The sequence below is a fragment of the Jaculus jaculus genome, chromosome 12 (assembly GCF_020740685.1).
Source record: "Jaculus jaculus isolate mJacJac1 chromosome 12, mJacJac1.mat.Y.cur, whole genome shotgun sequence".
NCBI classification, from domain to species: Eukaryota; Metazoa; Chordata; class Mammalia; order Rodentia; family Dipodidae; genus Jaculus; species Jaculus jaculus.
In genome coordinates this window covers 67,481,767-67,507,312 of record NC_059113.1, presented here as the reverse complement: position 1 = coordinate 67,507,312, position 25,546 = coordinate 67,481,767, and the positions used below count along the sequence as shown (strand labels likewise).

The window sequence follows — 25,546 nt, the reverse complement described above, 5'->3', positions numbered from 1 at the left end:
TGTGTGGTGCAGGTCTCAAGGATCAGTGTCATGTTTGAAGGGTTGATTCTGATCAGCTATACAACCTCTATATAGATGTAATTAGTGCCATAAATAATATTAGCCCAGAGGGAGGAAAAGAGCTAAGCATTAATATTTCTTTTCTTGGGGGCATGTTACCTCATATCTAAGTCCAGAATCATGAAGATGGAAAGATTGACATGTGTTCTAAGTTAGCCTGGTCTACAGAGTGAAACAATGCCTCAAAAAAAAAAAAAAAAAAAGTTTAAGGCCTGAGGAGATGGCTCAATTAGTAAATACTTGTCACCCAAGCATGAGGACCTAAGTTTGGATCTCCAGCAGCCCACCCCCCAACAAAAGCTAGGTATGGTGGTACACCTATAATCCTAGTGCCAGAGAGGCAGAGACAGAAAGATCCCTGGGGCTTGCTGGATACCCAGTCTTGCTGAATCCATGTGCTCTGGGTTCCCTGTGAAACTGTCTCAGAAACTAAAGTGGACAAGAGGCTGAGGTAGGAGGATTGTTGTAAGTTCTGTGAGTTCAAAGCCACCCTGAGACTATATAGTGAATTCCAGGTCAGCCTGGGCTAGAGTAAGACCCTACCTGGAAAAAACAAACAAAAAAATTAAAAAATAAGGTGGAAAATGACTGAAGAAGATACCCAATGTTGACTTTTAGACTCCACATGCACATGCACCTACACAAATGTGTTCCGACATACACATGGATACACACACACCACACATGCATATGCAAATGAAAATGTTGCTGGGTGTGGTGGTGCACACCTTTAATCACTGCACTTGTGGGAGTCAAAGGTAGGAGGATTGCTATAAGTTCTAGGCCAATTTGAGACTACCTAGTGAATTCAGCCTGGACTACAGAGAGACATTACCTCAAAAAACAAAACAAAACAACAACAAAAACAAATAAAAATGGTTAAAATCTAAGGAAGAGCAGTGCCTTTGTTTCTGTGCACTGCTGTAACAGAACACTGGCAGTCCTAAATCACAGTAATAGGGACATGTCCCTTCTTCCAGTTCTGCATGTTGTTCAGGTCAAGGTCAAGGAACCGGCAGGGTCTGCTGTCTGGGAGGGCATACCCTGACACTGACCCTTGAGACCCCAGAGGAGTGAAATTGTCCTCACCTGACAGAAGTGGGGACAGTAAACTTGCTGAACTTTGTGAAGACTTTTATGAAGGGATTTACCCCTTCAATGATGGCTACGTTATCTCTTAAGTCTTCTTTGAGTTTTTGATTGGTTGGTTGGTTCAATGCAGGGTCTCACTCTAGTCAGGCTAATCTGGAACACACTCTGTTGTCTGAGCCTGGCCAAGAACTCACAGTGAGCCTCCTACATCAGCCTCATGTGATTAAAGGATAGTGGTGAGCCACCACGCCCAAGGCATGTGCCACCACACCTGGGTATAATTTTTGTTTATTTTAATTTTTATTTATTTATTTGAGAGAGAGAGAGAGAGTAGGAGAGAGAATGGGCTTGCTAGGGCATGCAGCCACTGCAAACGAACTCTAGATACTTGGGTCCTGGGGAGTTGAACCTGGGTCCTTTGGCTTTGCAGGCAAACCACCTTAACCACTAAGCGATCTTTCCAGCCCCATATTTGGTATTTTTTAAAAGTCAAGATCTTACCAAATTGCCCAAGTTGCCTTGAACTCCTAGGCTCAGAAGATCTCCTGTCTCAGCTTTCCAACAAGCTGGAAATACTGATGAATGCTGCCTTTCAGCTGAGTCATCTTAAAGATCTCTATCACACTGGAAACACTGGAACTTTGGATGTGGCTCACAGTAAGCAAACAATCACTAAAGAGTAATTTAGGATACAACTCTGATGTCTCTTGTTTTGTTAATTAAATTTTATTGACCACTTCCATATAACAATATAACATGATCACAATCTCTTCCCACAACCCTGTCTATTCACCCCTAAAAATCCCCCTCCACTGAATCCCTTCTTCTTTCCAACTAGTCTCTCTTCTATTTTGATGTCTTTTTTTTTTTCCCCTTCTGTGCAGGTCTGTGTAGGTAGCATCAGCCATTGTGAGGTCAGAAATACCACAATAATTTTGTATCTAAAAGACAATATTGATGGGCTGGAGAGATGGCCTAGTGGTTGAGCACTTGCCTGTGAAGCCTAAGGACCCTGGTCCGAGGCTCGGTTCCCCAGGTCCCACGTTAGCCAGAAGCACAAGGGGGCGCATGCGTCTGGAGTTCGTTTGCAGTGGCTGGAAGCCCTGGCGCGCCCATTCTCTCTCTCTCCCTCTATCTGTCTTTCTCTCTGTCTGTCACTCTCAAATAAATAAATAAATAAAATTTTAAAATATTTTTAAAAAAGACAATATTGCAAAGCAGTCCACCCCTTCCTTTCACTCTTTCATTCTTTCTGTCACTATGATTTCTGAGCCTTAGAAGGTGTGATAGAGATGTTGCATTTAGTGCTGAACACTCCTCCACTACCCTTCTCAGCACTTTGGTGAGTTTTGAGTTATCCTAGTGGTCGCCACCATCTGGAAAGAGAAGCTTCTCTCACCAAAAGTACAAAAGAGTTGCATTAACATTTGGGCATAAACATAAGTATTTAGAGGGCAGTTTAGTGGGCATAAATATATTCACACAATAGTAGTAGTTTTCTCCTAGGGCTTATGGCCTCCCCAGCCATATGCTTCTGATTAGATTTTTTTTTTAATTCAGAAACCTGTGACTTAATTTATAATATTTATTAAGTTATTTGGCTTACTTTTAAATATTTTTTATTTATTTATTTATTTAAGAAGATGTGTGAGAAAGAGGCAGATAGAGAATGGGCATGTCAGGGCCTCTAGCCCCTGCAAAGGAAGTCCAGATGCATGTACCACCATGTGCATCTGGCTTACATGGGTACTGGGGAATTCAACCTTGGTCCTTAGGCTTTGCAAGCAAGCATCTTAACCACTAAGCCATCTTTCCAGCTCAAAACTCTCTCTTTTTTAAATGTAGAATTTATCTAGCAAGTAAGTAGATTCTCATATAGCTAATTCATAACATCTTCAATTTTAATTAACCCCCTCTCACCCTGTCATCTCCTCTATCCCCTTCCTTGACACCAGTTAGACCACTTCAACCCCACTATTTTGCCCCTCTACTTACATATTTATTATGCTCTCCCCTTAGGCCATTCCCTCTCCTCCTTCCCTCATAGTCCCATTTTTAGCCTCCTGGCCTCTATTACTGACTTTTATTTCAAGTCACATACAAATCTAAACATTTGAAGCTAGGCCGAGTGTGACACATGCTATTAAGCCCAGCATTTGGGAGGCAGAAATAGGAGGATCACTGTGAGTTCAAGGCCAGCCTGAGACTTCATAGTGAATTCCAGGTCAGCCTGGGCTAGAGTGGGACCCTACCTTGAAAAAAAAAATTTCAAAAAATGGTGAAAAAAAATTTTTAAAGCTTGAGCCCTGGAATTTCTAGAGCTCTCTACAATTTCTCACAAATGTAGAGCCTCCAGATTCCAAGACACTAACAGCAACATTCAGATGACAATGACTGTATTTTATTTTAAATTGTTTTATGTATTTGTTTGAAGCAGGGTCTCATGTAGCTGAGGCTGGCCTCAGACTCCTGGTTTTATTCCCTCAGCCTTCTGAGGGCTGAGATTATAACTGTTGTGCCAAAACCCCTGACCAGGAGCCAAGACCCCTGGTCACCCAGGAGGTCACCTAGAGGACTGCCACAGAAGCCGAGACACTCGAATGTAAAAGCAACAGGTTTCTTTTTTTTTTTTTGGTCATTTTTAATTTATTTATTTGAGAACGACAGACACAGAGAGAAAGACAGATAGAGGGAGAGAGAGAGAATGGGCGTGCCAGGGCTTCCAGCCTCTGCAAATGAACTCCAGACGCGTGCACCCCCTTGTGCATCTGGCTAACGTGGGACCTGGAGAACCGAGCCTCGAACCGGGGTTCTTAGGCTTCACAGGCAGGCGCTTAACCGCTAAGCCATCTCTCCAGCCCCAACAGGTTTCTTTTAATGTCAAGCTTAAGCAGGGACTCAATCCACACAGACTGACTCAGCGAGAGTGGAGAGAGCCCTGACCTTCTAAAAGTAGGGGTTTATAAAGGAAAAGAGTGGGAAGGGGAGAAAAGGGTTACATCACATAGCATCTTTTAAAATGATTGGTTCCAAGAAGGCGCGTGTGGGAACATTTCTAGTTGCTCTCTCTGGTCAGCAGACTGCTTGTAGAACCTATCTTTTGCAAGGGGCTGGAGGACCCCACAGCTAAGTATTTCTGGAATGTCTTATTGAGCAAGTGAGCATGAGTAACAGAAGCAACTTTAATCAGTTAGTTCCTTATCTGAGCCGGGATCCTCTGTTCACAATGGTTTGTCCTACAATGGCAGTGTCATTGTTTAATTAGTTACGTGTTATTTCTTTTTGGTCTCTCAATAACCACGTGTTAGCACATGTGGGCAGTCTTGTTTGGTTTTTTGTTTGTTTGTTTTTGTTTTGTTCACTTTTAGAGATAAGGTTTCACTAATGTAGTGGCTTTGAACTTGTGATCTTCCTGCCACAGCTTCCCAAGGGCTGGAATTACATATAGGGTTGAGCCAATATACCCAGGCTTAAATTCTTATTATCTTGACAAGCATAGAGAATTCAAGTTTCCATTATAATAGCTTACATTGTATCTATTGACAGCTTACTGTGTACCCCAAAGAAATGACTGCTTATGGGATCTGGGCTTGAGAGAAGGCTCAGTGGTTAAAGAAATGACTGCTTATGGCAATACCAATACTTCCATTTTTATCTTCTTGTGCCAAATGCTCAATGCAGGGCCTGGTTGATTGTAGGAATTTATGACATTTTCAATAAGTGATGAATAAATACGAGACATTTAGGATCTATGAAGGAAGGTGTGAAGCAAGAAGGAAATGATATAAATATAGCACAGGTCAGAAGTAGAATTTTGGAGTTCTCTGTAAGAATCCTAGGAAGTTTTACGTAGACCCAGAAATTTTTCAAGATGGATTATATCTACAGATGTTATTATGAGGTCAAGCAATGACAGTGTTGGTATGTGAAACACTTTTTAAAATCCAAACCTTGCAAGGCATGGTGGCACACATATCTTTAATCCCAAATAGTCAGGAGACTGGGCAAGAGGATCTTAAGGCTATGATGAGTCTCTGCTTCTTTAAAAAAAAAGAGGGATGGAAGGAAAGAAGGAAAAATGGAAGGGAGGGAGAGACAGAAAGGGAAGAGGGAGTGAAAGAGGGAGAAAGGAAGGAGGGGGGAGAGAGGAAGAAAAAAGGAAGGAAGGAAAGCTAGAACCTTGGAAGAGTGACAAAATCTTGACTTCTAAAGATCTACACTTTGAAATGAGCTGCGATGGGATTTTTTATAACTGAATCGAAAGGAAGTTTCAGGGCTGAAGGGATGGCTTAGCAGTTAAGGCGTTTGCCTGCAAAGCCAAAGGACCCAAGTTCCATTCCCCAGGACCCACATTGGCCAGATGCATAAGGGGATGCACATGTCTGGAGTTCATTTGCAGTGACTGGAGACCCTGGTGTGCCCATTCTCTCTCTCTCTCTCTCTCTCTCTCTCTCTCTCTCTCTCTCTCTCTCTCTCTGTCTCTCTCTCTCTCTCTGTCTCTGTCAAATAAATAAATAAAAATAATTTTTTTTAAAAAAAGGAAGTTTCAGCAAAGCATTTCTTAGGCAGTTGCATAGTCTGGGTGATTTACAAACAACAGATATGCATTTCTCACAGCTGTGGATGCTGGAAGCTTGAGGCTGGAGTCAATTTCACAAGGGCACCAATCCCTTAGAGAGAGTTCCATCCTCAGCACCCAGGTACATCCCAAAGTCCCACCTTCTAAAGCCAACACATTGCAGGTTAGGATTTCAAAATGCAAACTTGGTCTATGTTGTTTTCATATGAGTCATCTAACAAGAAGAGATTACATCTTTGTGCTACTTTAGACCTCCCAAGCACTATTGGTTAATGTTGCACATAATTCAATTAAGTATTTCAAGCTTAATTATAAATACATTATTACTACTTCTGTCAGTGAATAACCAGGTTCTCCAGGTGGCCTCATAGGGCTGGAGTGTAGGTGCAAGGAACTTTGTGCCTTCACTGCTTACCCTGGCAGGTAAGCCTCAATTTATCTTAAGTAGCATTGCTTGTGGGCAACTCCAGCCCAGTAAGTGCAAAACTGTTTCCCTGTAAGTGAGTCATTAATAATAGCTGAGTGGCATGATAATGAGCATCATTAAGATCATTAAATAGAATTCAAGGAACAAGGAACTTTCTGACAGGAGTACCTATAGCCTCAGGGACACTTCCTAATGGGTTCATTGTTGGTATTTATTTTGTTTTTTAGAAGACAGTGATACTTTGATATTTTTATTTTATTTTATTTTATTGAAGACACCTTTTGGGAGGCCTGGGGGGTTGGTTAAGATAGGGTCTTGCTCTAGCCCAGGATGACCTGGAATTCACTATATAGTCCCAGGCTGGCCTCAACTCACAGAGATCCTCCTACCTCTGCCTCCCCAGTGCTGGGATTAAAAGCATATGCTACCACACCCAACCTGAAGATACCTTTTAAAAAATATTTAATTAATTTACTTATTTGAGACTGAGAGAAAGAGGCAGATAGAGAGAAAGAGAATGGACACACCAGGTCCTCTAGCTACTGTAAAAGAACTCTAGACACATGTAGCACCTTGTGTATCTGGTTTACATGGGTCCTAGGGAATCAAGCCTGGGTTCTTTGACTTTGCAGGCAAGTACAAGGTTCAGTTCCTCAGTACCCACATAAAGCAGAATGCACAGGGTGGCTCATGTGCCTGACAGAAATCTTAGCCCATATAAATGATGCAGGCAAATGATTTAAGAAAATGAAATTTAAAAAAAAATTATGGTAGAATTGAAATAAATATACTCTGTTCTGTTCCTTTTTGTCAAATTAGAATTATAGTTATTAAAACCACTGTGCTGGACATACAGGTGTATACTCTATCAATCCCAGCACACAGTGTGAGGCTAGAAAATTTTGAGTCATAGTCCAGTCTGAGCTGCATAGTGAGTTCCAGGCCAGCCTCGCCTACAGTGTGCAACCCTGTCTCAAAAAAGCAAAAAGACAAGAAACTGATCAACAAACAAAAAGAAACAACTACTACAAAAGCCTGCTGCTGATAGAAGTGCTGATGTTCTTGTGCTAGGTGGTGGTTCCTAAGAGTGGATGGAAGGACATCTGCTGTAGTTCCTGAAAGCAGTGAAGTGTGGAGCCCACATACCACCTACTGGTCCACTGACCATTGTGCAGAGCTTTTCATGCATGTTTAGAGGTTGCTCGTAAAATTTAATAACTTTCCTATTTTATCTATAGTCAACAATAAGCCAAAAAAAACAAACAAAAAACAAAAAAAAACACCCACTACCCCCACACTTCTTAACTAAATGCAAGTAAGCCCATTTTCACAAAGAAAATCAGATGTTACCCAGACTCCATAAGATACTCAGTGACTTTTTCAAAGCTTGTATCAGAAAGGACTGATTAAGGACGACATTATATTTCCCTTCTGCTTTTCACTTCTCCTGATTAGTTAGGAAGCAATTTTAAAAAGTGGAGGAAAGACACAAGAGGTTATTATATGTATACATATAACTAAAAAATTACTTGTTTATGTTAATTTATTTTTATTTCATTTATTTATTTATTTTAACTTTTCGAGGTAGAATTTCACTCTAGTTGAGGCTGACCTGGAATTCACTATGTAGTCTCAGGTTGGCCTCAAACTCACACTGATCCTCCTACCTCTGCCTCCCAAGTACTGGGATTAAAGTCATGCACCACCATGCCCAGCCTGAAAATTTATTTTAAAACAATGTTGACTTTTGGAGAAAACAAAAAGCTGATTAAGAGGCTTAACACAGATGATGACATGACTGCTGAGAATGTACATGTGTGCTGTAGCCACCATTGACAGAATGCTAACCCTTCTCCCTCTCTCTCTCTACTCCCAACAGTTTGTGGCTCACCCCAACTGCCAGCAGCAGCTTTTGACCATCTGGTATGAGAATCTCTCTGGCCTGCGGGAACAGACCATAGCAATCAAGTGTCTGGTGGTGCTGGTTGTGGCCTTGGGCCTTCCATTCCTTGCCATCGGCTATTGGATTGCACCTTGTAGCAGGGTACTGGCCTTCTCTGTCTTCCCTCTGTGGTTGGTGTGATGTGTATCTTTGGTGGGAAAAAGCAAAAACTAAGCTTTAGGCTATCTTACTTACTGTGCATGTTAACTGACTCAAGACACACAGATTCTGATTTTTAATAGCTGGGTCAATTTAAAGAAGGAATGAAAGGATTGGGAATAAGCAGGATGGATCACATTTGCAGGCATAAAAGGCTTGGGCTTTTAAGGTAAAATACCTATGGTAGACAGAAAGACTGAAAGTGGCTGGAGTGATGCAGCATTTGCTGATGCTGTTGATATGTGGCCTGGGCTGGTGGGCAAAAGGAAAAGGAAGTAGACACTTATAATGAAGTAGGACCAAAAGATGGTTAACATGGGCTGGAGAGACAGTTCAGTCAGTAAAGTACTTGTTTGTAAACATGAGGACATGAGTTTGATCCCCAGAACCCATGTAAAATAAAAGCCAGGCATGATGGAACATGCCTATAACCCAGTGCTGAGGAGGTGGAAACAGGCAGCCCCTGGGGCTCCCTGGCTAATCAGTCTAATCTACTTGGTAAATGCCAGACCAGTGAGAGATCTTGTCTCCAAAAAGGTGAATGGTACGTGAGGAACTACATGTGATGTCGTCCTTATAGCCCCCTACACATGACAAGCACTTGCATGCATGCTGCATATACTCATACACCCCCCCCACACACACACAAGAGCAAACTTGGGAGCTCATCTGAAGACCTAGGGTGAGTGTATAACATAAACTAAGAACAGCCTATGTTATCCAGACTTCAAGTATGTAGGTGTAATGTTCTGCTATTTATTCTTTCAGAAAGTTCTAAAATAGATGGGTCAAGGGTTTGAGTTTTTCACTCTGCTTAGTTTTGCCTTGATCAGCACCTCTCCTTAGCCTGCCTATGTAGAGCTAATTGGCTTGTTTTAAAATCCCCTAAATAAGCTGGGTGTTGTGGTGCATGCCTTTAATCCCAGCACTAGGGAGGCAGAGGTAGAAGGATTGCTGTGAGTTTGAGGCCATCCTGAGACTACGTAGTGAATTCCAGGTCAGTCTGGGCTAGAGTGAGACCCTGCCTTGAAAAACAAACAAACCAACAAAAATATGAATCTGCTAATGGAGTCTGTATTAGGCTGACCAAGGGCACCACCAGAAAGGAGCTGCTCTCAGATCCTTTAACCCTGTTTTGATATTCTGAAATCTGGTTTTGTGTAAATCAGAGGCAGTTTCTGGCAAAATGAGTCAAGGTCACTTACAAATGACCCTGGACATCTACCACTCCCCCAGGGCTCAGTAGTCTTGCCTGCACACCGAGCTCTGCGGGCACTGTGAGAATGTTCATCCACCTCACTTCCTTGTTGAGCCCTTCCCCTGCAACTTAAGCAGAAAGTTTATCATTTTGATAATTTGATGACTAACTTCTTTATTATATACCACAGAGAAACTACGATTCTTTAAATACAAGACATGACTGCAACATTGCCTGCGCTGAGGCAGATGTCATAACCCAGGCACAGTTTTCACTTCTAGAGGAAATGAAGTTTCAAAGGGCTTGCAGCTTTTAACACAAGTGATTCACTGAGAATGCTGTTTGGGTTGACTTCAGCACCTTTGAATCCACTCTGTTTTTTCTTGTTTTTATTTATTTTTCTTGTCTTTATTTTTAAAAGTACAGTTACAGCAATGTGATGAACTTTCCTATATTTTAAAACCTATCATATGGGATGTGTCTCAGTGATCACACACTTGTCTAGCATGCATATGGCCCTGGGTTCAACCCCTAGGACTATACCATCAGAAGAAGAATTCCCAAGTATGTCCCATTTTAATGATCAGTGTGGAGATTTCTTTCCATCTCATTTGAAGTTTTAAAAGATCAACCTTGGGCTGGAGAGATGGCTCAGTGGTTAAGACACTTGCCTGCAAAAACTAATGACTTGAGTTAGATTCCCCAGTATCCACATAAAGCCAGATGCACAAAGTAACACATGCCTCTAGGGTTCGTTTGCAGTGTCTAGAGGCCCTGGCATGCCCATTCTCTGTGTCTCTATATATCTATCTCTCTCTGCTTGCAAATAAAAAGGTACCTTTTTTTAAAAGGTCAACCTTTACAAAAAGCAGACTGGCAGTGCCCAGGAAATCACATATGTATCGGATAAGAGCCACCACATGCCCTCTTTGCCACTGTGTGTCCGCTTTGTGGAACTGTGTTGTTTATTTTGCTATGTCTAGTATGAAAGATGAGGCATTTGTTTGCATTCATGTCAGATGGTTTTTGATCATTTGTTGACATCATATTAAGATTCTTGATTTGTTTGAAGTTAGTCTTTCAATTATGAACCTGAAAGATCACAGGTTGAGTTAAAAGCAGAAACTGAATGTGTAACATGGAATATGTTTGATAAATATACTAAATGTACCTAATTCTTGGGCTTTAGAAGCCCTGGGAACAAGTGCAATTTTTTTTTTCATTTCTACTAGAACATGGGACATGTGTATGTGTATGTGTGTGTTGCACATATATTAGAGGACAAAGAGGGTGTCAGATGTCCTTATCTATCACTCTTCTGCCTTATTCTTTTGAGAGTCAGTCTCTAACTGAACATGAAGCCTCCTTTTTTCTCAGTTAGACTGACTGATCAGTGAGCCCCAGTGATTCTCCTGTCTCCCTCCTCTCAGCTCTGGCATCACAGGCATGAATGGCCTTCCTCAACTCTTTATGTAGGTGCCAGGGATTAAACCCATGTTTAAACACACACACAGCTATTGCTTTTGAACCCACTGATCCATCTCCGCAGCCCCAGAACATGGTTTTGTTTTTATTTTTTTTTTATTAATTGATTGATTGACTCAGAACATGGGATTTTGAATGACAGTGTGTCATAGGAAATGTTCAAGAAATCACCTTAGAATAATCACTTTAAAGTAATAAGCACCTTTTTAAAAAGGTGCTTGCCTGTGAAGCCTATGGAACCATGTTTGATTCCCCAGTACCTGTGTAAGCCAGATGCATGAGGTAGCACATGGGTCTAGAGTTTGTTTGCAGTGGCTGGAGGCCCTGGTGCACCCATTTGTTTCTCTCTCTCTCTCTCTCTCTCTCTCTCTCTCTCTCTATCTCTCTCCGTGTGTGTGTGTGTGTGTGTGTGTGTGTGTGTGTGTGTGTGTGTGTATTCCTTTTCCTCCCTCTCAAATAAGTAAATAAAATATTTTCAAAAAGCATGATACAAGTTCTAATGATTCTGGGCTATTTAGAAAGAAGAACTAAAGCCAGGCATGGTAACACATGCCTTTAATCCCAACACTTGGGAGGCAGAGGTAGAAGAATTTCCTTGAGTTCAAGGCCACCTGAGACTACATAGTGAATTCCAGGTCAGCCTGGGCTAGCGTGAAACCCCATCTCAAAAATAAAAACACTGGGCTGGAGAGATGACTTAGCAGCTAAGCGCTTGCCTGTGAAGCCTAAGAGCCACAGTTCGAGGCTCAATTCCCCAGGACCCACGTTAGCCAGATGCACAAGGGGTGCATGCATCTGGAGTACGTTTGCGGTGGCTGGAGGCCCTGACATGCCCATTCTCTCTCTCTCTCTCTCTCTCTCTCTCTCTCTCTCTCTCTCTCTCTCTCTCTCTTCCTCTTTCTCTCTGTCTGTTGCTCTCAAATAAATAAAAGTGAACAACAACAACAAAAAAAGAAGAATCCATCTTTAAAAAAAACAAAAAAATTGAAAGAAGAACTAAAATATTCTTCTACTGTAGTAATTTTATATTTAAAAGGTTTTTTAATGTACTCACTAGGTGAGTCTACAAACACCATAGCATTTCATTCACAAAGCCAGAAAGAATTGCACATGCCAAATTGAAGTTTCTTTTTCCAGGCCTGAAAAACTTTGTCTTTGTATAGTCTTTCATGTAAAAGAAAGAGCAAAACCCAACACCAGCCCTCAGGTTTCTGGAAGGGCATCAACCAGTGCTACATAGTCCACAGCAGACTAGACAGTTAGCAACTAAATTTTGAAGATTTGTGAAATGTTTTTAGAGGAACCTCTTCAAAAACAGAAACAGTTCCCCTTTTATTTATCATCTGTTACCTCTCATCTATCCATTCACCTGTGTATCCATCCATCTATCTATATCATCTATCTGTCATTTTACATAGTGATTGTCCCAAGTAGAAGCCATATTAGGTATAATCTCACCCTCCTTTTCTCCTCCTTCCTTCTTTCTCCCTCTCCCTGCCACCTCCTGCCCCATCTGTCATGTTTCAGCTGGGGAAGATCTTGAGAAGCCCTTTCATGAAGTTTGTGGCGCATGCAGCCTCCTTCATCATCTTCCTGGGCCTGCTTGTGTTCAACGCCTCAGACAGGTTTGAAGGCATCAGCACATTGCCAAACATCACGGTCATCGACTACCCTAAGCAGATCTTCAGGGTAAAAACCACCCAGTTCACATGGACGGAAATGCTAATTATGGTTTGGGTTCTTGGTAAGCTTTTTATTAAGTACCCTAACTTCTATCCATAAATAAGTAACTAATCATCATTTTCTACTAAAAGCATTTTACTCTTAAGAACATCATCATCATCATAAGATAAATAGCAAAATAATTGAATAATTTGATAATAGGTCATGCTAAAAATTTACCTTAATACTAAATTCATTTTATTATTAACATGAGCCTAATGACAAACTTGCCATGTTTCAGAAATCTAACTTCAACAACTGAAAAAATGAGTTTTTAAATGGCATTCACTATGGTGATCATATAATTGAAACACTTGTGCCTAAAGAACCTGTATATTGATTTAGTTCCAAATACCAGTTTTGGAATGTTTGCTATGTCACAGTCATCAAGTAATATGAGAAAACAGTTACTTTTGCTCCATCCCAGGAAATGGAAGTTGGAAGCAATTTGTGCATTGCTTTCTAACTCAAAGTCGTTCTTGCATGCTCTGTCCTGTCCTTGGTGTCTTCTTTTCCTGCATTAATTGGTTAATTCTTCCTTATTCACCTCATGGCCTCATCCTGAGACAAGTCATTGTCTTGTGAATCTTACTTTGAGCCATTACATTTCTTTGAAAAATTCTTCATTTCCCTGTACAGAGTCAGGGCAGTTTGAGGAGCTGGAATTTTTTGTCCTCTCCAAGTGGCATTTTCTGATTTGCTTCTTTGTTGGTAGGGCCTTCTCCTTAAGAATTGGGTCTCTTCCAGATTGTGTTCCTCACCTCCGTTACAGGCAGTGAATATGAGGCAAGAAAGCAAGTGAGTATTCCACAGTAACCTGGCAATGGCTTTTATTAGATGTCCACAGGGCCTCATTTGGGGACTTACTTGCTTCTTGAGTACTATGATGTGAACTAACCAACCACTTTGATTTCATAGGGACCCTCGTATCCTATCCTCCAAAAATCTCATAAAGCAACATTCTTAGATTGCTGAAGCTTCCTTGCTTTTGTCCTGTCTTCCTTTCTGTGCCTGCTACCTACACACATTCCGTGTTTGAGTTAGTGACATTTCGGGTACCACATGTAGAACCATGTTTTCTAACTTCTGACTTGGTTGAGTGAATCAGTCCCTGAGTGGAAGCGGCTTCTCCCACTCAACTTTGCCAGAGCCTTATGTTTGCACAGATAGACCTTTTCTGCGTGGCCTGATGGAGGACAGAGCATTGGCTTCTCTGTTTCAGCTGTAAAAGCTAACCTGCACTCTGGGCTTATTGCACAGGAATGATGTGGTCTGAGTGCAAGGAGCTCTGGCAGGAAGGACCCAGGGAATACATTGTGCAGCTGTGGAATGTGCTGGACTTCGGGATGCTCTCCATCTTCATTGCTGCTTTCACGGCCCGGTTCCTGGCTTTCTTGCAGGCAACAAAAGCTCAGCAGTATGTGGACAGCTATGTCCAAGAGAGTGACCTCACTGAAGTGACCCTCCCACCCGAGGTTCAGTATTTTACCTACGGTGAGTATCAGCTTTGGTGTCCTTTTACATTTCAAGAAGGGCATTTTGGAAGGAAAGCCAGTTAAGACATAGTTGCCTCCACATCCCTGGGAAATGTATTCCAAAATCTGCATATACTATGTTTTACCCCATATATAAATGCATACTTACAATAAAGTTTGATTTTCAAATTAAGCATGGTGAGTGATTAATAACATTTACTAGTGAAAAATAATCATGATAATACACTGTGATAAAATTGGCAGCATCACTTATCTTATACTTTGGGCACAGTATTGAGTGAGTCAAGGTTTCTTGAGCATATACACTGCCATATAGAGATGGTCAACCTGAGAGTCTGTACTCAGTCACTAATGGGACGGTAATCTATACCATGTGGTTACTTTGGACACAGGGTGATTTGTGTCCTGTGAGGGATTGAGCCAACTCTTACAAGATTTTATCAAGATACCAGAAAACTGAACAGTTTATTTAAAACTCTGAATTGTTAATTCTCATCTTGCTATTTAATATGTTCAGACCACATCTGACCATGAGTCACTGAAACTGTAGAAAGGCAAACCTCAGGTTCACAGGCAACTACTGTGTGTCTAGCATGAGAAATGTATGGAATATTTATGGTCAGTGGGGAAGGAATGAGCTCTGGATTCTGTAGAACTAAATTCTTAGGGGCATGTTATGCTAAAAGGTACTGGGACCTCTATACAGGCACCTTGAGCAACAATTCAGCAAAGGCAGGATGTGGTGTTAAAGTACATATAAGGAGATAAGCTCTGGAAACCTATCAGGAAGATTGGGGAAGATGTTAGGTCTTTCATGTGGCAAGAGCATCCAGGCAAAAAGACACTGGCACAGTCCTTGTGCAGCTCAATCCAGTATTAAGGAGCCACAATTAACAAATTCATATAGTTTTATATTAGTCAGGTATGATGGACAGATCTATAACAATGCCAGCCACTGAGGAGGACAGTTCAAGGCTGGATTAGGCTACATAGTAAGCTTGAGGCCAAGCTGAGCAACTTAGTGAGATTCAGTCCCAAACAAAAGAACAGAACAGAGTAGAAAAATAAGAATAGCTGGGATATTGCTCAGTGCTTTCCTAACATGTACTAGACCCTAGGTTCAATCCCCAATAGCACAAATAATTATTAGTTAACTAAATGACTGTCTGACACCTATTTTATAGATTAGAAAGTAAGGCAGAGTGTAGATGTATTGTGGTTGTGAAGAAGACTCTTACAAAGTGTAATTGGGGCTTAAGGTTTTGAGGAGTCCAACAAATGTTAACATTTCTAAGGAAGGCTGGACTCACACTCCAGAATATATAATTTTACAATGCACAAAATTTTAAGCATAATATCTGTTATTGTTAAGCAAGAATTTAAATGGAGCTGTTGGTCACCCCTTGTAATTAAGGAATGTTTTTCTGTGACATATAATCTTGACTATTCCCATAACCTATGCATTTAAATTTATTCCTATGTATTTAGTGACTTTGGCTGAAGGGAAATTTTTGAACACAGGCTTTTCTGCTTCCCAGATTTATGATTTTAATTAAGTTTTTAACTTTTCTAAGTCTTAATTTTTTCTTTTATACAAAGAAGATGACATTGACTCTACAGGGTCATTAAATACAGTGTCTGACATACAGTAAACTCTCAGCAAATGTTAAGTTCGTTCTTGCAAATATTTACAGTGGTCCATTTTGGAAATAGGCCAGTTTGCATTGAAGTTAATTACATAGTGTTTCACTGACCTGTCATATTTAGAAGAAACTTTGAAAGGCTGCTAAGGGACCCCACTCCCAACCTATATCCAACATGTTCAACTTCCTGGCATTCTATTCTATTCTATTCTATTCTATTCTATTCTATTCTATTCTATTCTGTTCTGTTCTGTTCTGTTCTGTTCTGTTCTGTTCTGTTCTGTTCTGTTCTGTTCTATTCATCCTATCCTATTCTTTCATTTCTTTCTTTTTATTGTTGTTTGGGTTTTTTGTTTTGTTTTGTTTTGTTTTTTGAGGCAGGGTCTCATTCTAACTCAAGCTGATCTGGAACTCACTGTGTAGGCCAGGTTAGCCTCCAGCTCAATGATCTTCCTACCTAAGCTTTCTGGGTGCTGGAACTAAAGGCATGTGCCACCATGCCCTGCCTGGCATTTTATTCTTTAGGGGTAAGTTATGCAGCCCAGCTCTAATGTTGCCAGCACCATTGTGACTCAGTGGCATTCTTCTTCCTTGCTGCTTGACACTTTATCTGCATTAATTGTTAGATAGATTTATTTGCAAACAAGGAAATGAAGTTTTAGTCTAGCTTTACCTACAGAAAGAAAATAACCAACCAATAAGGCTAATGACTAAGGGACAGTGGATATTAATCCATTGTTCATAATCCTAGACACCCTGTGTCCATGAAGCATCCTAATCTCTATTTTTTGGCATCTTATTTTCTTCCTACATCATGTAAAGCCATTTTAGTATTGTGATAATAGTGTTTCATCCATTGAAAGTCATACAGACGTTTACTGTTAAATATTTAAAAAAACAAGCCAGGAGTAGTGGCACACACCTTTAATCCCAGCACTAGGGAGTTTGAGGTAGAAGGATCATTGTGAGTTTGAGGCCAGCCTGAAACTACATAGCAAATTACAGGTCAAGCTGGGCTGGAGTGAGACCCTACCTTAAAAAAAAAAAAAGAAAAGAAAAGAAAAGTATCTGAGCAGTTCTAGATCTAGAGTAGTTCCAGGGCTAGAGAGATGGCTTAGCAGTTCAGGCACTTGTCTACAAAGCCTAAGAGCCCAGGTTCAATTCCCCAGACCCACATAAGGCAGATGCACAAGGTGGCACATGCATCTGGAGTTCATTTGCAGTGGCTTTAAGCCCTGGTACGCCCATTCTCTCCCTCGCTCTCCTCCCCCCCCTTCTTTCTCTGCCTCTTTCTTGCTTTCTAATAAATAAATAAGATTAAGTATTTTTTTAATCTAGAGTAGTTCCAATTGAGATAAGAACCACTACTTACTTGATAGACCCTACTTAAAGTATTTACTTTGCATAGTTAGTAATAATTAGGAAACTCCATTTTTTAATCTCTTTCTCACCTTTTCTAGCTAGAGATAAATGGCTCCCTTCCGATCCTCAGATCATATCTGAAGGCCTCTATGCTATAGCTGTGGTGCTCAGCTTCTCACGGATCGCATACATCCTTCCTGCAAATGAAAGCTTTGGCCCCTTGCAGATCTCTCTTGGAAGGACTGTGAAGGACATATTCAAGTTTATGGTTCTCTTTATTATGGTGTTTCTGGCCTTTATGATTGGCATGTTCATACTTTATTCTTACTACCTTGGGGCCAAAGTAAATCCTGCTTTTACTACGTAAGTAAGAATCTTACTAAAATTATATAAAGAATAATAACAAGTCTAGGGGCTGGGGAGATGGATCAGTGGTTAAAGATGCTTGCTTATAAAACCTGCTGGCTCAGGTTCAATTTTCCAGTGCCCACATAAAGCCAGATGCACATGAATCTGGGGTTCATTTGCAGTAGCAACAGGCCCTGGTGTGCCCATTTTTTCCCTTCCCCCCTTCCTTCCTTCCTTCCTTTCTTTCTTTCTTTCTTTCTCTGTCTGTCTACATGCAAATAAATAAGAACATGTTTAAAACTTATAACAAGTTGGGCTGCAGAGATGGCTCAGAGGTCAAAGGCACTAAAAGCCTGTGTTCAATTCCCCAGCACCTATGTAAAGTCAAACATGAAAGATGGTATATGCATCTGGAGTTGTTTGAGTAGCAAAAGGCCCTAGTATACCCATATCCATTCAACCTCTCTCTGTGTCTGTCAAATAAATAAATAAATAATGTTTTTAAGAAATTATGGTAAGACTATATGAAGCAAAGGGAAAATTCAGTTGTTCTAATAAAGGTGTTTTCAAGAGCAGAAAAATAAACCTATAGAAACAGTGTTTGCAGGTATAGCTCCATGGATCAATTTTTAGTTCAGTAAGAATTCACTGCAGAATCTAGAAAAATTCCATACAAAATGGGCTGTTTTACAGAATGGCACAACAGATGTCTAAATCTAGATGTCTCTTACATTATGTAGAACATTTAGTCTCATCATTTTATCTCAGTGCTACATATTAAAAATGAAGCATCACCTTCTATTTTAGGGTCTTTATTATTAATCACTGCAAGGAGTGGGGTAAGATAAAAGGATAGCTAAGTGTTTCACAGCCCCTCTAAAAGAGAATACTAGTTTCATCTCTTGGTTATGCTGACTTCTGCCTTGAAGATTCACCTCCTCCCTGATGTTTTCCTTGATTAACCTCCGATAGTTTTTATCTTTGCCATATTCCCCCAGCATGGAAATATACCCCTAACAGTGAGATTCTTTTTCACCAATGAGTGTCATGGTTGTCATGGAGATGAAATCAGCCCTTTGTGTCTCAGTCATAACAGGCAGGAATATCATAAACCACCTTTCCCTTTGTTCCCTGTAATGCTACAATTGGAAGCCAACACATATTCAATAAGTTCCCGTTAGACTAAAGTATAATATCAAGCCCTTGAAAACATCTAACTGGTTCTGAATTAATTTTTAAATAACTCTTAAAAATGAAAGAGACCTGCTACTCACTTTATTTTATTTATATATTTGAGAGGCTGTGAGGGAGAGAAAGAGAGAGAGGGAGAGAGAATGGGCATACCAGGACCTCTAGCCACTGCAAATGAGCTACAGACACATGCACTGCCTTGTGCATCTGGCTTTTTGTGGGTACTGAGGAATCAGATTCTGGTCCTTGGGCATTACAGGAAAGTGCTTTAACCACTGAGCAATCTCTCCAGCCCCACTTTATTTATTTTATTTTTTTGTACATGTATGTGAATGTGCTGTATGCATGTGGCTGCATGTGTGTGGAGGCCAGAGGTTGACATTGGGTGTCTCTCTCTATCATGCTTCACTTTTTTTATTGAGACAGAGCTCACTGAGTCAGCTAGTCTACTTGGCCACTTTGCCTTGGGGACCTGCTTGTCTTCACCTCCCCAATGCTGGCATCACAGACATGTACCACCATGCCTAGCATTTACATGGGTTCTGGGGATCTGAGCTTGGGTCTTCACATTTGCATGACAAATGCCTTAAACAACTGAACATCTCCCCAGCTCCCAGACACTCTTTATTGTAAATTTCAAAAAATCTGTTTGACTCCATTTGGTGCACATACATTACATTTTCTTTCCCCCACTCCTTGGAGGGTAGTATGGGCAAGGCCATGTGGTGTAGTGGAAAGAATGTGGGCTAGAAAATCTAACAGACCAGGAATTTAATGCCATATCTGCTATTTTCTAACAGTGCCCTTTGTTTAAATTACTGGACATTCCTCAGTGTCATTTTCCTTATCTTTAAAATAAGCATGATAGGTTTTAAATATAAATGTGGTGAGAATTATGTAAGACTGGTTATATAAAGCCTCTTTTCCACAGTAGGAGCTCAGAATTGCAGTATCCTCTCCATTTTAATATCCCATTTTCCCCACACATTCCCTCCACGTAACCCAGGAAAGGAGATATTCTGGGGCAGGATTATTGCAAAGGAGCAAAAGAAAGGAGTAGAACTATGCTGTAATGTGGTTGAATAAACTCAGAAACCGAAACTAGGGATTTTCCTAGCCTCCTGTCAGCATCTGTGCTTTCATGTCACACAGGAATGCTTCGTGACAGGATAACTCTATAGAAATAGAATCATTTCTACTCAATTTTCTATCCTCAGAGTGTAGCAAAATTTCTAGGATATAGTAGATGCTGACATAGATGCAAATAAATCAATATTTGTTGAGTGAATGAATAGAATTTGTTGTAAAATTATTTTTTTTTAGTTTATTTATTTGCAAGCAGAGTATGAGTGCACCAGAGTCTCTAGCCACTGCAAACAAACAAACATCAAATGCACATGCCACTTTGTGCATCTGCCTTTACTTGGGTACTAGGGAATCAAACCTAGGTCATTTAGCTTTGTAGCCAAATGCCTTAACCACTAAGTCACCTTTCCAGCACCAATGTATGTTATTTTCTTTAAAAAATAAATCTGTTTAAAGATTCCCCCCACACACACCTGAGGTAGGATTTTGCTCTAGCCTAGGCTGACCTGGAATTCACTGTGTAGTCTCAGGGTGGCCTCGAACTCATGGTGATCCTCCTACCTCTGCCTCCTGAGTGCTGGGATTAAAGGCATGGGCTACTGCACCCAGTTTATGTTTAAAGATTCTTTATCCAGTTCACAGATCAGCAATTACCTCTTGATTAATCATATGATAGAACCAGCCAAAGACATATTGATCAAAATCATGTGAGGAACAAATGCAGTCAATTAGACTGGCAAGGGCCTGCATACTCATTATAATGGAAAGAGTGGAGAGCAGATTTTATAAATTAAGGAACCTTTCACTCTGTAGCCTCCTCTTCTCTCTCAGCTAAGCAAGATTTCTAGGGAGACAGGAATTGGGCCCTCAGGATCTGTGCATACTACATTTGCAGAATCAGTCAACCACACATCAGAAATATTCTGTAAAAAATTGTGGGGGCTGAGGAAGACAGCTTAATAAAGCGTTTGCCTCACATGCATGAGGACCTGAGTTCAATCCACAGAAACTATGTAAAAATGCTAAGTATAATGGAAAGTGCTTCTAATCACAGTGCTGGGGTGGGGAAAAACAAGAAGATCTCAGACTAATTGGCCAACTAATCTCATCTAATTGGTAAGCTTCAGGATAACGAGAGACACTATCTCTAAAAAGTAGGTGGCATTCTTGAGAAACAACATCCAAGGTTGTCCTCTGGTCTCCACGCCTCCACACATTTACAAACATGGACACACATATTAAAGTAAACAACTTGTGTCTGTACCGAACATGCACTGTTTCTCACCATTTGTCGCTAAATAATAAAGCATAACAACTATTTTCACAGCATTTCCATTGTATCTGGTATTATAAGTAACCAGGTGATGGTTTAGATAACACAGGAAGCTATGTACTGGTGGTTTGTGAATACTACACTATGTCATCTAAGGTACTTTCTTAAGTTTCCACACATTTTGATTCCCTTGGGACTCCTGGAGCCAATCCCCCATAGATAACAAGGGGTGGCTGCTCTTGTCACAAAACATTCAACAGGAAGATGTCTGTAGTGAACAGCCTTGCCCTCAAACCTGATCCTCAGTCTGTTTCTGTAGTTCTCATGGTCTCTTTCAAATACTTCAAGATTATTATTATCTTTTTTCAGGGGGGGTTCAAAGTAGGGTTTCACTCTAGTCCAGGCTGACCTGGAATTCACTGTGTAGTCTCAGGGAGGCCTTGAACCCTCAATGATCCTCATACCTCTGCCTCCCGAGTGCTGGGATTAAAGGCATGCACCACCATGCCTGGCTTTCAAGGATTATTTTTGCTCAAGAAGAATATAAGTATTGGTATGCCCTTCTTTTTTCTTCAATAATGAAATAGTTCACACTTGTTACATATTATTTCTTCATCTAACATAGCTCTAATTTCATTTTAATATATATTTTTTAATATTTGATTTTTATTTGAGAGAAAGAGCAGAGAGAGAAAGAATGGGCACACCAATATTATAAGCACAGAAAGATTGATTTTGCTTTCCCCAGTGGTTGTACAACATTCTGTTGTCTGGATGGATGTACCAGAACTATTTTGTTTGTTCCTTGGATATTAAGGTTGTTTTTATCCCAAATGAAAACTTTTTCATTATGAATCATGATGCAAATAACATGCTGGCACATCCTTTTTCTGTTCTAGTCCAGAAAATCTGATTTGAAATTCCTAGCCCACCTATAAGATCAGACTCTTAAATCTTCATTCTTTGGGCTGGAGAGATGGGTCAGCAGTAGTATAGGCACTTGCTTACAAAGCCTGCTTGACCTGGATTTGCTTTCCCCAGAACCCACATAAAGCCAGCTATACAAAGTGGCACATGCATCTGGAGTTCATTTGCGATGGCAAGAGGCCCTGGCAAACCTATACTCTTCTTCCTTTCTCTGCTGGCAAATAAATAAGTAAAAATATTTGGGGGGGGGCTTTGTTTGTTTTAATTTTTTTTCTTTTTTTAAATTTTTATTAACATTTTCCATGATTACAAAAAAATATCCCATGGTAATACCCTCCCTCCCCCCCACACACTTTCCCCTTTGAAATTCCATTCTCCATCATATTACCTCCCCATCTCAATCATTGTACTTACATATATACAATTACCAACCTATTACCTACCCTCCTCCCTTCCTTTCTCTTCCCTTTATATCTCCTTTTTAACTTACTGGCCTCTGCTAGTGAGTATTTTCCTTCTCACGCAGAAGCCACTAGGATCCACATATGAGAGAGAACATGTGGTGCTTGGCTTTCTGGGCCTGGGTTACCTCACTTAGTATAATCCTTTCCAGATCCATCCATTTTTCTGCAAATTTCATAACTTCAGTTTTCTTTACCGCTGAGTAGAACTCCATTGTATAAATGTGCCACATCTTCATTATCCACTCATCAGTTGAGGGACATCTAGGCCGGTTCCATTTCCCAGCTATTATAAATTGAGCAGCAATAAACATGGTTGAGCACGTACTTCTAAGGAAAGGAGATGATTCCTTTGGATATATGCCTAGGAGTGCTATAGCTGGGTCATATGGTAGATCAATCTTTAGCTGTTTTAGGAACCTCCACACTGATTTCCACAGTAAAAATATTTTTTTAAATAAATCTTCATTCTTTCTAAGACAAAGACATAGCTATTGTGACATGACTTTGGCTTTCTCCAACTGAGTGAATTTATTTATTTATTTATTTATTTATTTATTTTATTTTTTGTTTTTATTTTTATTTTTTGAGGTAGGGTCTCACTCTAGCTCAGGCTGACCTGGAATTCACTATGTAGACTCAGGGTGGCCTCCAACTCACAGTGATCCTCCTACCTGTGCCTCCCGAGTGCTGGGATTAAAGGCGTGTGCCACCATGCCCGGCTGTGAATTTTTATTTAATTGTAATTTCAGAAAAAACTAGTCATTGGCACCAGTTACTGCAAAGCTACGCATAAGCTGGGCATGGGCATGGTGGCATGTACATGGAATCCCAGCAATGCACACATGCATGCAAATAAATAAAAGTTTTTCCAGAAATCTAAAATTAAAAAATTAATACAGCAAAATAATTATACTCTTAGAATTTTGATCAGTTACAAGGAGTTTATGAGGATGGCAGTTTTTTGGTTGTGTGTATATGTATGGGCACATACATGCTATAGTATGCACATAGACATCAGAGACAAACTTGGTGTCTGTCCTCCACTTGTTTGAGACATGGTTTGTTGTTGTCACTATAATGAACATTAGACTAGCTGGCCTGTGAGCATCGGGTTCTTCTGACTGTTTCCCCTTGCCATGGACACATTGGGATTACAGATCCATTTGCTACTTGCATCCAGCTTTATGAGAGTTTTGGGGATCCAGACTTATAGACAGGATTGCACAATGCTTTTAGTCACCAAACCAAGCTCCCAGCCCTCTGGTAGTATTGGATTCTGGCTTGTTTTCTGCTTTGGCTTTTTAATACTGGAAACTGTTCATTACTTGTGTGTTTTATTTCTCAACAGTGTAGAAGAAAGCTTCAAAACTTTGTTTTGGTCAATATTTGGTTTGTCTGAAGTGACTTCTGTTGTGCTCAAATATGATCACAAATTCATAGAGAATATTGGATATGTTCTTTATGGAATATACAATGTAACTATGGTGGTGGTTTTACTCAACATGCTAATTGCTATGATTAATAGCTCATATCAAGAAATTGAGGTAAGTTTGTTTTCTGTTCACTGACTCTCTCATTGACACCCTATTTTTATGTGTATGTATATGTGTGTGCATGTATCTATGTGTATGGGTACATATATGTATGAACACCAGAAGACAACCTTGGGTGTCATCGTCAGTGACCATCCACCTTTTTTTTTAAAGATTTTTTTTGTTTACTTTTATTTATTTATTTACTTGAGAGCAACAGATAGAGAAAGAGAGAGAGAGAGAATGGGTGCACCAGGGCCTTCAGATGCATATGCCACCTTGTGCACATGGCTTACATGGGTCCTGGGAATTGAGCATCGAACTAGGGTCTTTAGACCTCACAGGCAACTGATAAGCCATCTCTCTAGCCCCACCATCCACTTGTTGAGAAAAGGCCTCTCATTGACCTGGAGGTCACCATTTAAGGAAGACTGGCTGGCTAGTGACACCAAGAACCTGCCTTTATTCATGTCCCTAGAGTTGGGGTTGCACACCATGCCTAGCATTTCTTTGTGGGTATCGGGAATTAAGCTCAGGGTTTCATACTTGTGAGGCAAGCATGTTACCTACTGAGCCGTCTCTCCAGCCCCCTTGTCATCCTATTCTGATAGTATCTTCTACCTATGTCATCATTCCATGTCTCCAGCCTCTTGCCACCCTGCTGTGCTAGCACTTCTACTATGTTGTCACTCCCTACCCCCCATCAGTGAGGATAGTTGTACCCATGGGGAGTACTAAGGATAAAGGGATATGGAAGTCTAGTCCAGGCCACTTGGAAATATATCTGACACTTGAAGACACACACTTGAAAATACAAATGATCAAGCTGGACATAGTGGCACATACCTGTAATCTCAGAATTTGAGAGGCAGAAGGATCAGCACAAGTTGAACCCCTAGTGTTTTCCAGACCATGCTAGGCTACAGTATGAAGAGTATGAAATTCTCTTTGAAAAAAGTAACAAAGGCTGGAGAGATTGCTCAACTGTTGAGGCTGCACAAGGTGGCATATACATCTGGAGTTTGTTTGCAGTGGCTAGAGGCCCTGGTTCGCCCATTCCGTCTCTTTCTCTCTATCTCTGTGTGTTTGTATCCCTTTGCTTGCAAATAAATAAATAAAATATTAGGAAAAAATAACAAAATGAACTAAGCAAAAAAAAAAAAAAGGTCTAAATACCAAGCTGTCTTTTTTTATTTTTTATTTTTGTTCATTTTTATTTATTTATTTGAGAATGACAGAGACAGAACGAGGGAGAGAGAGAGAGAGAATGAATGGGTGCGCCAGGGCTTCCAGCCACTGCAAACGAACTCCAGACGCATGCGCCACCTGTGCATCTGACTAATGTGGATCCTGGAGAATCGAGCCTCGAGCTGCGGTCCTTAGATTTCACAGGCAAGCGCTTAACTGCTAAGCTGATCTCTCCAGCCCAGGCTGTCTTTTGTCTTTTGAATACCAACCCAGTATCAACAACCTGGTTTAGATGGGTCTAGCAGAAGAGAGAGGACTGTAGGGAGTGAGAGCTAATGTTGAACATAAAAAAAAATGATAGAGGTGGGTTTA

The 25,546-nt window shown here is 40.5% G+C and overlaps 1 protein-coding gene across 3 annotated transcripts in view; it reads left to right on the top strand.

The window, feature by feature from the left end:
* The window catches only part of Trpc3 (transient receptor potential cation channel subfamily C member 3), a 72,817-nt gene that overhangs the window by 32,798 nt on the left and 14,473 nt on the right, over window positions 1–25,546 (top strand). For 2 of the 3 annotated variants that reach the window (XM_045131159.1, XR_006632915.1), the window contains exons 3-7: window positions 8,038–8,202; window positions 12,470–12,686; window positions 13,925–14,158; window positions 17,264–17,528; window positions 23,803–23,998. In XM_045131159.1, the coding sequence (XP_044987094.1) occupies window positions 8,038–8,202; window positions 12,470–12,686; window positions 13,925–14,158; window positions 17,264–17,528; window positions 23,803–23,998 (1,077 nt within the window). The remainder of the gene's footprint in view (window positions 1–8,037; window positions 8,203–12,469; window positions 12,687–13,924; window positions 14,159–17,263; window positions 17,529–23,802; window positions 23,999–25,546) is intronic. The other variant, XM_045131158.1, reaches the window with a different exon arrangement.